Source organism: Mercenaria mercenaria, chromosome 7, assembly GCF_021730395.1.
Source record: "Mercenaria mercenaria strain notata chromosome 7, MADL_Memer_1, whole genome shotgun sequence".
NCBI lineage: Eukaryota > Metazoa > Mollusca > Bivalvia > Venerida > Veneridae > Mercenaria > Mercenaria mercenaria.
In genome coordinates this window covers 58,232,495-58,247,471 of record NC_069367.1, presented here as the reverse complement: position 1 = coordinate 58,247,471, position 14,977 = coordinate 58,232,495, and the positions used below count along the sequence as shown (strand labels likewise).

Genomic DNA, 14,977 nt, shown 5'->3' with positions numbered 1-14,977 from the left:
CTGAAGATGTTATAACACGAAAAGAATATGCACTAACGCTATTCTAGCATAAAACGCGTAAATACCAAGTAAATGAATATATTGTCCCTCAACGTCATTAAATTTCCATGAAATGCGCGGTAAAGTCTACCTTGTTTTTTCACGTTGACGTCGTTTCCTTTTGAATTATCCGTTCTGGGGCCGTTATACATTTATGCTTTGCCACGGGACGCACGTATATAAAAAGGTGTTATAACAGCACGCGAGCGCGAGAATCTCTGTTAACACACGTTTTCTCTCCTGTTACCCTCCCCCCCACCCCCTACCCACCCAAAAAAAAGTGACAATAACAGCAGTTTTATGCTAGAATGTTCTTTGTTCATACAGCACACTGATTTATAACTTATTTCATTATCCTACCAGTAAATTGCTTATTTTGTAATAATCCTGAACATGTGAACATTGAAATCATACGCCGTCTATTCTGTTGGTTTAAAAAAGGCAAAGTTCTACAACACAATAATAATACAATGTCAAAAATTGATAAAATGCTGGTTGAGGAATTCAGCAAAATTGCATTTTTTAGCCTAAAAGCTTTTGAATAGGACATTTTGCCGATATCACGTAATTGTTCTTAAAATAAAATTCAAAAGAAATCAAATAATAACACCAAATTAAATCTTGAGAGTAATGCCCAGGTATGACACAAAGTCTTACGATAAACGAGTATTTGAAAACCAATTTACAGTGAGATAATTATGTTCTTTCTTTATAATTGGCGATTAAGTATTTTTCAGTGACATAGTAGGTAACTAAATTACATGTATTATATTTCAGAAGACTTTAAACAACATTCTTAAAGATTACCAAATCAAGATTTCAGTGTTATACTTGGTTTTAAATGTCGTTGAGATATATGTCAACAATCACGCTGTTTTTAAAATTTGTTTTATAATTCAAATTTGTTGGTACAATGTCTACCCAATGCTTATGTAAAAGCCTTGTATATAATTTCTGAAAATAATTTTTGGGCTTCGCTATAGCGTATGTTTTTACAAAATAATTTTTAACATTGGGACACGGAAATGTGTTCCTTATACCCGATTATTCGCTATACATGTAAATATAGATTTTCTTGTTTAGCTTGGGTAGCCGACGAAAGTTCTGATTTGTAAAGGGTGGATCAACTTATTTCAAGCCGAGCCCATGGCAGGTGTCGTATTTACCTCCCCAGCATCCAGTCTAGACCGATACTTCTAGAAACAATGCTAATTTAAGACAATCTCACAGCATTGAACACTAGTCGGGATATCAGCGGCAACCAAAAATCGAACCCGGATCGGTGGCGTTGTAGTCAGCCAGCGAATCATTGTGCCACTGATTCTTCCTTTGTTCGCTATAGCCATTGTATTGTACATACAAAAGAGAAGGATATAAATTTTAAAATGTTCCTAGTAACCTCTAATTTCGTAATAGGGGAAGTTTACTGTACATGTTCTGTTCTGTTCATATTTATACCTAAAATGGGCCGTCATGTACCTCTAATTCACGTGGAGAAGTTGTCAGTTACTTGTCGCGATCAAGTTAATACTAGCATATTATATACATAAATGAAAGATTGCTAGATGTACAGCATAAGACCAAGAAAAGCAAACGACAAAACTGTGGACAGTTAAGAAATGAAATGATTAATTTCGGTGTTCATGCGAAATGAACGACAGAATAGGATTGGCAAATTCATGAATCGCGCTAGCGATTCATGTTTAATTTGCCGATCCTATTCTGTCGTTCATTTTGCATGAACACCGAAAAAAATAGTTTCATTTCTTATATTTACATTATATTTCAATTCCATTTGTAAACTGTATAATATTATGAATTGCATATAATTTGTAGCATTTAACATTTAAGTCAGCTTCCCGGCCATTCTGTTCACCAGACGGAACAACTGCGACGTCAACTAAGGAACGTTCTCCCTGACTATACGCAAACGTCGTCAAAACAGCGGTCGGTTATCACTAAACAGCGGTGACGTAACTTTCGCGCCTTTCCTTTTGCTGTTCATACGAAATGAACGTCAAAAGTTTCAATGGAAAAGAATAGGGCGAATGTAAATATTAACTATTTACATTCGCCCTATTCCCAGACCCGTAAACAAATGTTTTTAAAACTGTATTTAATTTCTTTTTCTTCAATACGAATCAACGAAAACAAAACGAGTTTAGTTAATTTAGTTCTAACTTGTTCACTAACTTAAATATGTCACTTTCGACACGTAGGTTTAAATACACTCCGCCCTTTAAACGAGAGTGTTACTGATTGTTTATTTATATATTTCTAAAATTAAAAACGACATAATACTGAGAGATACCTATAGATATGTGTGCGCTCTATTATTACCGACGGAAGCAAAATATACGCATGCGCAGTTTTGGTTTGCTGCCCACGTGATGAAAGTGTCTTAAAGTACTGTCGCGTCTCGTTCTATATTTATATCAATGTTTGCAGAATAAAGCGTTGCAACGGTTTATAGAAGTGCATGTGAAAAACTGCGAAGCTCGAATGTTCCCGCTCTTCTGGAAACTAGAAACTAATCAACCATTAAGTGTCATGTAAATATATGAAACAGTGGTGGTATTTTGTCTTTCGGTGATTATTTTAAACATTACAAATCACGATGTGTGGGTTAGTCGCTTTAAATGCTACTTTGGGTATTACTTCCTGCTAATATCTATCCTTACTTAAAATCCACGGGGCATTTTAATAACATCAAAATGTAAATGCACCATTTTTTATGCTACTTTTGTTAGTGTTTCCACATTCCACGGTACATTATACCGACATGTACAAACTTCAAATGTCTGTGTATATCAGATTTTGTTTGAGACGTCGTTGAAGGTACATGCAGAGCTATACTTAAAATCCTGGCAGTTAGAAGGGAGCGTGAGCAAGACAATATTTGCTAATCATATGATTCTTTTTCACTTTAAGTCAACTTCTGTTAGCTGTCCGGCAGGGGCATTTGGCTTCTCTATTCCAAGCTCGTATAGCCTAGGAAATCTGAAGTTTCCAACGTAAACAGAAGAAAGTAAACAAATCCATGCGTTACTATTTTAATTTCCCGTATAAAATTTTATTTTAAATCATATTTCATACAGTCGTAAGAGTTATTATATGATATCCCAAAGTTTTTCGTTTAAAAGTGGACTGAATGTAATCGGTCAGCACTTGCCCTGTGAAAGCAGGGTGACGCGTAAAGCTCGGGTTTATACGATAAGCTTATTGCAGCGAAATATAGGGGTAGTGATTGGAAAAAAATATTATGTTTCATATATAATATTTCAGGTCATTTAAGGCCACAACGAAATCTACCATATATATGTCAATCTGACCAAATATATACTTTTACAAGGTACAGATATTTTAGATAGACTTGCGCCAACTACATTGCATTTAAACAGTCGGGTACAACTGTATTCAAACCAAAATGTTCTAAATATAATATTACAGCTTTCGGATATTTTAAATCGTGTAAAATACAGACGATATTTTCATAGTTTGTGTGTACATTTTTTTTTCAGCAATATAAAATGCTATGTGTTATTTTGGTCTCCCTTGTTTTTCTTCCTGTCGTGCAAAGTGGATGTAGCGACCACAAAGATTGTTCTTCTTGTGCAAGTTCAAGTTTGTTTTTTGTAAACTGTCGATGGTGTGAAATGTCTAAAACCTGCCATGCACCGGGATCAGGACATAACTCGTGTATGAAATGCACCAACAGTGACATTTCCAAACTGTGTAGCGTCAAAGAAGCTGAAAAATGTAACAGAGATAACCTAAATAATGGAAAGAGTGGAGAATTTGAACCATATGATGCATTCAATGCCGCACGTTATTCTGCAGTGGCTTATACAGATCATCCTACGGACTGTGCAGATAAGATTCTTCCAGGTTTACCTGAAGTTGTCGAGGTGATAGGGCGGAGGTGTAATTATCTCATTAAATATGAGGAGTGCTTTGCATTTACAGCAGTATCACATCCATTGAAAAAGATCATTCTGGCATACCGAGGAACAGCAAGTCCGCTACAACTTATTGAACAAATCGTTACAATTGTTAAATTGAAAGTACCTGCTAAAGGTGGTGGTAATGTTCAAGAGTACTTCAGTAACGCAAACGATCAAATTTATCCATGCGCTAAGTCAAGTATAAAAGACTTAGTTAATAAGTACCCAAATTACCGAGTAGTTGTAACTGGGCATTCTTTGGGTGGAGCTATTGCGTCTATAGCGTCAGCTCACCTGTCATTTGACAACGTAATTGACAAGGACAAAACAACACTTTATACGTTTGGAATGCCGAGAACTGGAGATCGTTCCTACGCCAAAAATCATGATAGACTTGTCCCAAAAAGCTGGCGGATCGTGCATTTTAGAGATATTGTGGCGCAGCTACCTCCGATGACCCTTTCATCTTTCAGTCCTTATCATCATCAACGAGAGATATTCTATGGAAAGGACATGTCGGTGATCAGTGATTACATTGAATGTTTTAAGTATGAAGATCCAGAATGTAAAAACAGCGTATCGCCATCAATATCGTCAATTGATTATCACATAATTTACTACGGTATACCCGTCGGATCACACTGTGACGACAAGATGAGTAGGCGACGTAAAAGGTCCGATGCAGATTCAGACATGAGCCATCTTTTCTCAAATGATACGTGCAAGCGGATCAGAGTTGCCGACCTGCCAACAAGTGGTGCTGTGATATATGTGCATACAGTGATGAGTATCACATATGTATTGATATTCCATGTAGCATTCCGACCTGTACAGTGCTAAGGAGAAATACTATTAGCTACAGCAGCTTCAAGATGGAAAAAATATTTTACAGTTGCATATCTACATATTTTTGCTGTTGCTTTTTGTACGTACTTGACAAAATATATCACGAAAAAAGGTCTTAAAAGGACGGAATAGTGCAGAAAATAACTCGTTTGGGAGATGAATTGATATAAATTCGTATAGAAGAATTGTTTATCATTTAAAATATTAGAACACATGTACTTTTTGTATATTTCTATGTTTTATTATTGTATTGTTCACAAATATTTTAGAATGAATATTTAAAAACCAAAGGTACTGATTAAACTAAAGTCTTATCCGTGTGCATACTATCGGGATATTTGTTTTCCTCTGCATTTTCACATACTACCACAATTACGCTATTATGGTCCGTGCCGTAACCTTTGTTAAATTGCTGTAAATAATATGATCATGGGTAAACCATTGTTGTCAAACAATGACTTAAGTGTAAAATTACAAAATCATTGTTTGAAATGAAATGCCTCCAAGCAGACAATACTTCAGTGACTACACCAGTGAAACAGAAGTAAAAGTCGGCAAATTTCAGTGAAATATTTTTTAACTTTGACAAAAAAAATTCTTCTACACATTTATTTAACAAGAGGGCCATGATGGCCCTATATCGCTCACCTGTTATCATTGCACTTGAGGACAAGAAGGTCCTCAGAAAACATATCTAAGTCCACAAAGGACAGGAACAACAAAGAGAAGAAATTTAACCAAAAAGAAAAAAAATTCTTACAAGGTACAGATATGTCAAAATACACCTAAAAATTGGAGGTACCATCCATGTTGTACCACAGAAAAGTGGTCTCGGTTTTTCCCTACGGCCAATAATAAAAAAGTTACTAAAAATAAGCTATTTATAGTAAAGTAAAAGGGAAGTAATTAAAAAAAATATTGTAAGTGAACAAAAGAAGGATCTGCCAAATAAATCTGTTGACATAAATGAAATTTCAGACCAGTATCTTCATTAGTTACGGAGATATACCCATTTTAATTTGAAAAAAAAGGAGGTCCATAGTTATCTACCCTGATTGGCTCAGTCCAACTAATGACAATAATGAAATTTCAAATAAGTCCTATAAGTATTTACTGATATAAATCCATTTTGATTACAATCAGGGGAGGTAATCAGATATAAAATAACTCTGGAACCTACGATTGGATCTGATTTGTCATGGAATCCAAGATTTATTGTTGTTGAAGATATTTTGGAAGTTTGTATCAAATAAAACAATAAATGAAGTATCTATATGGCTGCAAAAAGCCAAAATAGCCAATTTTGGACCTTTAATGGGCCATAACTCTGGAACCCATGACGGAATCTGGCCAGTTCAAGAAAGGAACCAAGATCTTGTTGTAATACAAGTTGTGTGCAAGTTTGGTGAAAATCAAATCATAAATGAAGCTGTTATTGTGCAGACAAGGTCAAAATAGCTAATTTTGGCCCTTTCAGGGGCCATAACTCTGGAACCCATTAAGGGATCTGGCCGGTTTGAAAAAGGAACCGAGATCTTATGGTGACACAAGTTGTGTGCAAGTTTGATTAAATTCAAATCATAAATTAAGCTGCAATTGTGCAGACAAGGTCAAAATAGCTAATTCTGGCCCTTTCAGGGGCCATAACTCTGGAACCCATAATGGAATTTCGCCAGTTCAAGAAAGGAACCAAGACCTTATAGTGATACAAGTTGTGTGCAAGTTTGGTTAAAATAAAATCATAAATGAAGCTACTATTGTGCAGACAATGTTAAAATAGATAATTCTGGCCCTTTCAGGGGCCATAACTCTGGAACCCATAATGGAATTTCGCCAGTTCAAGAAACGAACCAAGATCTTATAGTGATACAAGTTGTGTGCAAGTTTGGTTAAATAAAATCTTTATGAAACCACTATCGTGCAGACAAGAAATTGTTGACGCACGCACGGACGGACTGACGACGGACGACGGACGAAGGGTGATCACAAAAGCTCACATTGTCACTATGTGACAGGTGAGCTAATGAAGAATGCAAGCAGGTGTACGTTTTAATAACATATACTTATTAAGAAGCAGTACTACTTGGATCAGTGTTGTTTTATTTTCTGATCATTTGGGATCATGGGGTTCATTCAATATCTAACAATATCTAATAAACCGGTGCTGGGGCGGGGGGTGGGGGGTCTCCCGCTTAGCTCAATAGGGAGAGCGCAGATCTACGGATCGTGGAGAGGGGGGGGGGGGGGGGTCGCGAGTTCGAGCCCTGGGCGAGCCGTATGTTCTCCGTGACGATTTGATAAAATACATTGTGTCTGAAATCATTCGTCCTCCACCTCTGTTCATGTGGGGTAGTTGGCTGTTACTTGCGGTGAACAGGTTTGTACTGGTACAGAATCCAGGAACACTGGTTAGGTTAACTGCCCGCCGTTACATAACTGAAATACTTTTGAAAAACGGCGTTAAACCTAAACCAAAAGGGGCGTAAAAGGTATGATGCTTTCCAATATCTTCCGTGAATCAAACCGCGTTTGCTATCATTTTGCCTGGTTTCTACGTTTTCAAAGGATCTTCTTCTAGATTTATAAGGGTATTATTTGCATTTATAGGAATGATTTATTTACAGAAAAAAAATCTGTTAAAACCTTTCAGGAAGGTCTTGGTATGACCTTCTGTGTTATTTCAAACCTTATGAAATTACAAAATTATTCATATATAGAAAGGTTTTTATCCTTTAAAGTGTTGACAGATTAGAAAGCTGTGCATTCACATTGCCATTTAATATTATTATTAATTTATTTATTTGGGTTTTACGGCGCACCAACACAGTATAGGTTATATGGCGCCAAACAGGACTACAAATTTTGGTTCCACATCTCATTTACATTGAAATAAAAACATGAGGTATGGAATCAAAATTTGCATACCTGCTGGAATCACAGAGTTACTGCAAAACCAAGTGTTAATACCCTATTAGTCGCCTCTTACGATCATGCAAGGGTAAGGCAGTGGTTCCAATTCTTTTCATACATAGATCATCCCAGAACCACATGGGACTATTATTATTAAATCTTAACACATAAGCCGCTGATACTGATACCTATATTCAATTACGTCTTATGCATTTGGATGTTCAAAATTGTGACCAAAGATTGCACCGGAGACCACCATTTCATATCTATATATCAAAATTTCCCAGGTGGAGACCCCCGAACCTCTAAAATGATGGGAGTACCCACTAAATTTTGAACAATAATGCACCTGAGGCCACCACTTCATAACTATATTTCAAAAAAATTTCGGGGGGTGGGGACCCCCTGTCTTCCTTACAATGACGGGAGTACTCACGTACCTCAAAATGTACACACAAAAGATGCACCATAAGGCCAGCATTTCATACCTATATTTCAAATTTTTCCAGCTTTCCTCACCCCCCCCCCCCCCAAAATAATGTACCAGGGTCCATCATTTTATACCTATATTTCAAACATTTCCAGGGGGACACCCCTGACCCCCCTAACACGAGCGGAAGGCCCCTCACGTACGAATCTCGTTCTAAAACTGGTGCCCACCCCCGCATCAAATATTTCTTGATCAGGACCTGCTTGTTCACAACAATGAACTAAAATAAGAATTCCACTGAAATAGAGAAATAGACTGAGAAGTATAACCTTCAATTAATTTAACTTCCATGGTTATATATTTCTTTTAACTATCTTTAGCATAAATTTTATGATGGATTCGTGATTACTTAACAGAACATTACAGTAAAAAAAGTATGACACGTATTACGTAATCAAAGATAACTTTGAAAATTTATGGCCCCTACTGTTATATTGCTCACGAACCTGAATAGTCTATGATGCTTTTCAGAAACAGGGAGGTAGAAATGCATCAGAATCCTCATTTCTCATCAGAAACGAAATTCCTCGCGGGGAAATCTTACACATTGCAGTCTTGAAGTAAGCTATATGACTACTTTACAGCAACTGGGTGAGAGAAGCACTTGGTTTGATGTATCTACAAGAAGGTGCAAACATTTACTGATGATGTTGTTCAAGAGGAACAAACAAGAATTTTGCAAAAGACAGTCCTTCAATGCACTATTGATCCGCCCAATGACATATTCAGTAAGGTAAATTATCAATTATCGTAACAGGGTTCTGTGCTCGTATCTGGCAACTCGTTCATAATATAACTGGTTTTACCACCATAAACCAGATATAAAACAACTTAAGCAGGTCAATGACGATCACGAGAACATAGGTTTTTAATAACGATACACATAAATCATTTCTGACGCCATTACATTAATGCTCGGTTTCTTATAACTATATTCAGCTAGAGCTTAAATTCGTTTGATATTCATACTTTAGCGCACACGCTCTCAACGTGTTTATATACGCACGCTTTGTTGATTAGATATATCGCATATCCAAGAAGTTGGACTCAATGTTGTTACATGTTCTGGTCCTTAAGGTTAACTATTAGGTATTACTATCTAAGACGGTTTGCCAGTCAGCACATGCGTTATCAATAATAACTGAGCGAGTGAGTTGGATTTTACGGCGAATAAACACAAAACGGTACACACCGTCGAGAAGTTACAGAAGTAACGCAAATTGAAATATCTATAATAGGCATTTCTGCATTAACAGAAATTAAGTTTAAAATGTCAAAAGTTTTATTATAAAGCCGCTTTCGGCATTTAAGAAAGCATTTTTCAAGGGTAGCATAAATAAAAACAACAATGGCATACTTTCCGCATGTTAACTGCTTATGTCGAGTAAGATATTCCAGTGGAACTGTCGAGAACTAAGGCTAATTTTAATGAAATTCTTTGATCTCTTACTGAAACCTTTTAAAAAGGAAGTGCCAAGACATCTTTTAAAAATTACTCAATGCAGCTCGCTTGCCGGCGTACGCGTATGCCTGCTTGTGTGAAACAAATTGGCCAATGAATGTACAACACGACCTTTAAATAAAATAGAAAGAACTGACCTGTATATGTTTATGGTTCCATGGGTTTTGATTTATATATCTTTACATGAGTATATTTTGTGGTTTACAATTTGTTCCTGTGGTTACTGTACCAAGTGTTAGGGATTTACCTGGCGGGGAGCAATTTTTATCTACATTGTTGGTAGGACTTCAATGAAGAGTGAGGTTTTGGCACCAGTAAACTAGTTAGTTTAAACTCCACAGTTGACCGTTCCAAGGCGGTGCCCTACTGTGTTTCTTCTTCATGTATGTTTTTGTACCCCCGAACAACGAAGTTGTAAGGTGTGTGTGTGTGTTGGGGGGGGGGGGGGGGGGGGGGAGTGGAGGGGGTTACTAGTTTCAGGTTTTTTATCTGTCCGTCAGACGGTATACACAAATGAAACTTCACACAAGTGACAAAAAAGATATATCATAGTCTAGGAGCTAGTCTATTGTACATGGTGCATGTTAGGTTCTTTAAAACAGTTACGGGACTTTGTTTTTTGTTACTATACGATATACATAGACAATTTTGTGCGCTCCAACTCTCCTCATCCTCTTGACAGATTTATAACACTTCACACAAGTGATCAGTAACAACAGTAGTTGCGCATGGTGCATGTTAGGTTCTTTCAGAAAAAATGCAGTTACGGGACTTTGTTTTTTGTTACTATATGATATATATAGACACAATCTTGTGCGCACCAACTCTCCTCATCCCCTTGACAGTTTTATAAAACTTCACACAAGTGATCAGTAACAACTGTAGTTGCGCATGGTGCAAATTAGGTCTTTCAGAAAAGAAAATGCAGTTAGGGGACTTTGATTTTTGTTACTATACTATATACATAGAGTCTGCATATGCAATCATGTGCGCGCCTAATCTAACCCATACACACAATTTAACTACACAGTGATCAGTAGTAACCCTAATTGTCCATGGTGCATTTTACGTCTGTAGAGCTATGGGACTTTGTTACTATACTATATCAGTCTATATACATACAGTCCATATAACTATGCAGTCTTGTGTGCGTCAAAATTTCAATGTACTATCTCACCTTTAGTGATAAAATAGAGAAAAGTGGAAACTTCACAGGTCGCTCAACACGACACAAACGAAAATGTTGCAGGCTCGGTTTGATTGAGCCTGTTCATGGACGGTAGTGGAAATGCATGCTACCGTCAACGCCCTCTAGCCCCGGGTTGAGCAGAACTCAACATTTACACATGCTAAAAGTACAAAAAGCAATTCAGAGACATCCGCAGATGTTTTTTTTTTTTTTTTTTTTTTTTTTTTTTTTTTGGATTTAACGTCGCACCGACACATGATTGGTCATATGGCGACTTTCCAGCTTTAATGGTGGAGGTAGACCACAGGTGCCCCTCCGTGCATTATTTCATCACGAGCGGGGACCTGGGTAGAACCACCGTATTCAAACGGCGATGAACACGGAATCTTCAATGATACACGTGTTAAGGCGTGTAATTCCATGAAGAGCGGCGTTTGGTCCCCAGATAAAGTGAAGGGTTTGCCCCAAACGAGAAAACAATTGGCAGAACTAAACAAACTGGAATTTAGGAAGGGGATCTGAGGTTATGGAGCCTGCGTATCACAGGAACTGTCAAAAGACAAAATTAAAAAGCAGACACCATATCCACTCTAGTTTGTGTATTTTTGTCACTTGTTATTAATTGTTATTAATGCGTTCGTTTGTGTTGCTGTATACATAAGCTCAGTTAGTGTGTGTGTGTAAACAATTGCACATACACATATGTGGAGGGTTGTATAGGCAGCTACGTTCTTTGAATGTGGCTGTTCCTGTTGGACTTTTGTCCTTGTTTTTTTAATATATTTATAGACTGATTTAAAGTAGTAAAAACAAGAACATTTGTATTATCGGCTGGTAAATTGGTTATAATGTTTTATAAGGTATGCGTTAATTTCTTAAGGTTTAGCAGTATATCACAAAACAGCAGAGTTTTTTTAGTAAACGAACAACATCTTGACAAACAATTTATCTGTCCAATACATGTTTTACTGTTCTGTCCCATAGAATTGGATACTTAAAATATTCTAAAGGAGTTGTCCCCCTTTAAATAAGAACGCCATTTGTAAAGAAATAAATGTAAACAATTGTCAAAAATGATGTTTTACATAGTTATGTTATGTTTAAACACTGGTACATTGTTGCAAATGCATCAAAACGAAGAAATGTAACAGCTTTTTAAAAATGGAGAGTATTTAAAGGCGCTGAACTGTCCAGAAGTGTGGCCCCTTCATGCAGTCCCTTTCCGGAATTCAATAAATATATGAGTAAAATGACAATGGTTTTGTAGAATAATATAATATACATGCTTTATATGCTGTTTAATTTTCATGTAAAACAATGCTTTCTTTCTATGAGTTGGTGATGTTCGAACTTTTTTCTCCGAAACATGGACCTAACTCTTAAATATAGAAAGGATGAAGAATCGGTGATATATAACGAATATTTTTGCCATTAACATGAAGATATAGGGTGTAAATAAACGGGTTTCATGATAGTGTTTGTTTGTTTGTTTGATTTGGGTTTAACGCCGTTTTTGAACAGTATTTCAGTCATATAACGGCGGACAGTCAACCTAACCAGTGTTCCTGGATTCTGTACCAGTACAAACCTGTTCTCCGCAAGTAACTGACAACTTCCCCACATGATAGTGATAAAACTATCTTAATTACATACCGTTGTGTAAAAGTATCATCGTTTCGTACTAAGATCATTGACAATGTAAGTAAGGGACAATTATTGACTTGGCTTGGCTATAAACACACCCTTCACTATACTATATTTATGATTCTACCCATATAAGTATATTCCTAATCATACAAACATGCTTATAACTGAATAAATGTGGAATATATCAGAATTACATGAAATATAATAATATGCACATTATAAAAGTGAGTTATAAAACATTTAGTATATCTGCAAGAGAAGTTTACAGAACTGTTAGATCTACTCTAATCATAATTCTGAACTAGCCAATCTCCTTTGGTGAACAAATTACAAGAACAGAAACATTTTAGGTTTTACACCTGTAAGTTCTTCTGCAAGCTCTCCACAGTTTTCATCTCATCTTCCATCTTTCTTTTCCCATGTGACAATTTGACTTTACAAGGAATGATTAGTTTTTTTTCTTCTCGGCTTCCTTTGCTAGATCATCTGCTTCTGATACTAGCTTAAAGTTTACAGTCATTCTGAGGCTGTCTGCCTTTCTTCTTTGCTTCCCCCAACTATCTAGCTGTTTCTTTTTTCTCCCTGTCTTTCTTGTTTTCCTCCAAGTGTGCTTTGTTTCTCATATTAGCATGTTTGCAGCAGCTTTCTAAGAGAGGCTTGGATTCAGTGTTGTTATATTTTTTGTTCCTTTGGGATCATGGAGTCATATGTGTAATAGAGTTCCGCTCAGCCGGTGCTAGGGGGCGTGAGAGGTGTTGCACATTTCATTACTGCGCAGTAAGCAGAGTATTTTAAAAGTTACGCTTCCAGCGGGTAACGAGTTCTCGTCCATTTAACTGACCCTAATTAAATTACTTCCGATTCAACATTTTCTTTTCCGTTTAAGGCATCACATAATACGTTTTAAAGCTAGAGATGAACATCGGGTTTCTGTCTAAAATGATAATGAAATAAAAAATGATCACATTCTAACTGTTCCTCACTACGTGAATCCTTATTCTCTGTGGAAGGTTTCCGTCATTAGAGGAAATGTTCACTTTGAACACCACAGAAACAATCGTGAACAACTTGTTATGGTATCATTAATGAGCTTTGTTCGAGCTTATCCTGTAAATTCAGACCTTATAATTTGAAATAAATGACTCGATAACCAGCGTGATATGGAATTTGGATTTCCTAGTGCATACAAGGAAGTACAGTAGATTGTTTATTTCGCTTAGGTTTTGTCCGAGAATAAATCTCTTTTATAGGGCTTTTATCAACTACGAGATGACTTAATAGTTTTGTTAATTACGTTGTGGAGCAAATTGTCTAAAATCTCTAGTAAAACGGTAAACGTGTTAAGTTCATGTAGGGGAAATGCACTCGCCCTACTATTTATCTTGTTCATAAGGGGCCGACGTTTTGATATTCTGAGGAGGGAAAGGGGGAATCCTGGCGTACGATTTTGCTTGGAAAATATTCTGGCTTCAACATATTGAAACAAAAGTTTCCAACTCCCAAATCACTGACAATAAAATTTGGCTCCAAATCCAATTTTTACGTCCCCGAAGGGAGGCAGATTAGTTTTCAACTGTCCTCCGTTCGTTAGTTCGTTCGGCCGTTAACTTTTTGCACGAAGGTACTTTTCTCGCGAACCCCTGCACTCCGGACCTTCAAACTTCACATGCTGATAGTACTTATTGAGTACACGACCCCTACTGACTTTTGGGTCACCAGTTCAAAGGTCAAGGTCACCAGAGCAAAGGTCAAGGCGCTGCGGGGGCATTTGTCACCATTAGTGACAGCTCTTGTTTATTTTAAAAAATCTGAAAGCCATATATATTCTTTGCTTTGAACTTGCTTTTAGATTTAATATTTGATAATTCTATAATTAGGTAAGTGTATATGTGCATGGCACTTTTTCTTCAGCAGCATTTCCAACAACTTTTAAATATTGAACATTGCAGGACAAGAGTGAGATAGATTTGAAAGTATTAATTAATTTAAAAGCTGTGTGTTGTAATTTTGTGTGGAGGATTTTTTCCCACATTGGAAATTTCTTGTTAATTTATAAACAGAGAGAACTAAATCCTGCAGTTTCCACCTTTTAATATATTTCATTCGAAGTATCATATAATCCAAATTCCAAAGTATTTAAATGTATCACAAAATATCTTCAATTATCTAAAAAGTCTCTAGTGTATCTTAAGCTTATCTAAAAAGTACCCCTTTTCAATTATGATTAAACAGTTTATATACCCTAAGTATAACATAGGAGAGTTTACATAATGTATGGAGCAAACATAAAGAATCAAATGTTATATAATTTATTTATATTCATGAAATGCACATGATCAGGAGTATTCAATATTTAAAGAACAAAGAATATTTTGGCGGGAATCTATCATTACATAAGTCCGGAGAAATGCAAATGAATTAAACATGATACACAATATATGTGGAGCAAG

The 14,977-nt window shown here is 36.4% G+C and overlaps 1 protein-coding gene across 1 annotated transcript; it reads left to right on the top strand.

The window, feature by feature from the left end:
* The first annotated feature begins 3,695 nt into the window (after positions 1–3,695).
* Positions 3,696–4,823, top strand: LOC128558293 (lipase ZK262.3-like). Its single transcript, XM_053547213.1, has one exon. The coding sequence runs from the start codon at positions 3,696–3,698 to the stop codon at positions 4,821–4,823; it is 1,128 nt and encodes a 375-aa protein (XP_053403188.1).
* The last annotated feature ends 10,154 nt before the right edge of the window (positions 4,824–14,977 follow it).

Coding starts and splice junctions, on each gene's coding strand:
- LOC128558293 (XM_053547213.1), top strand. CDS start 3,696: ATGTCTAAAACCTGCCATGCACCGGGATCAGGACATAACTCGTGTATG.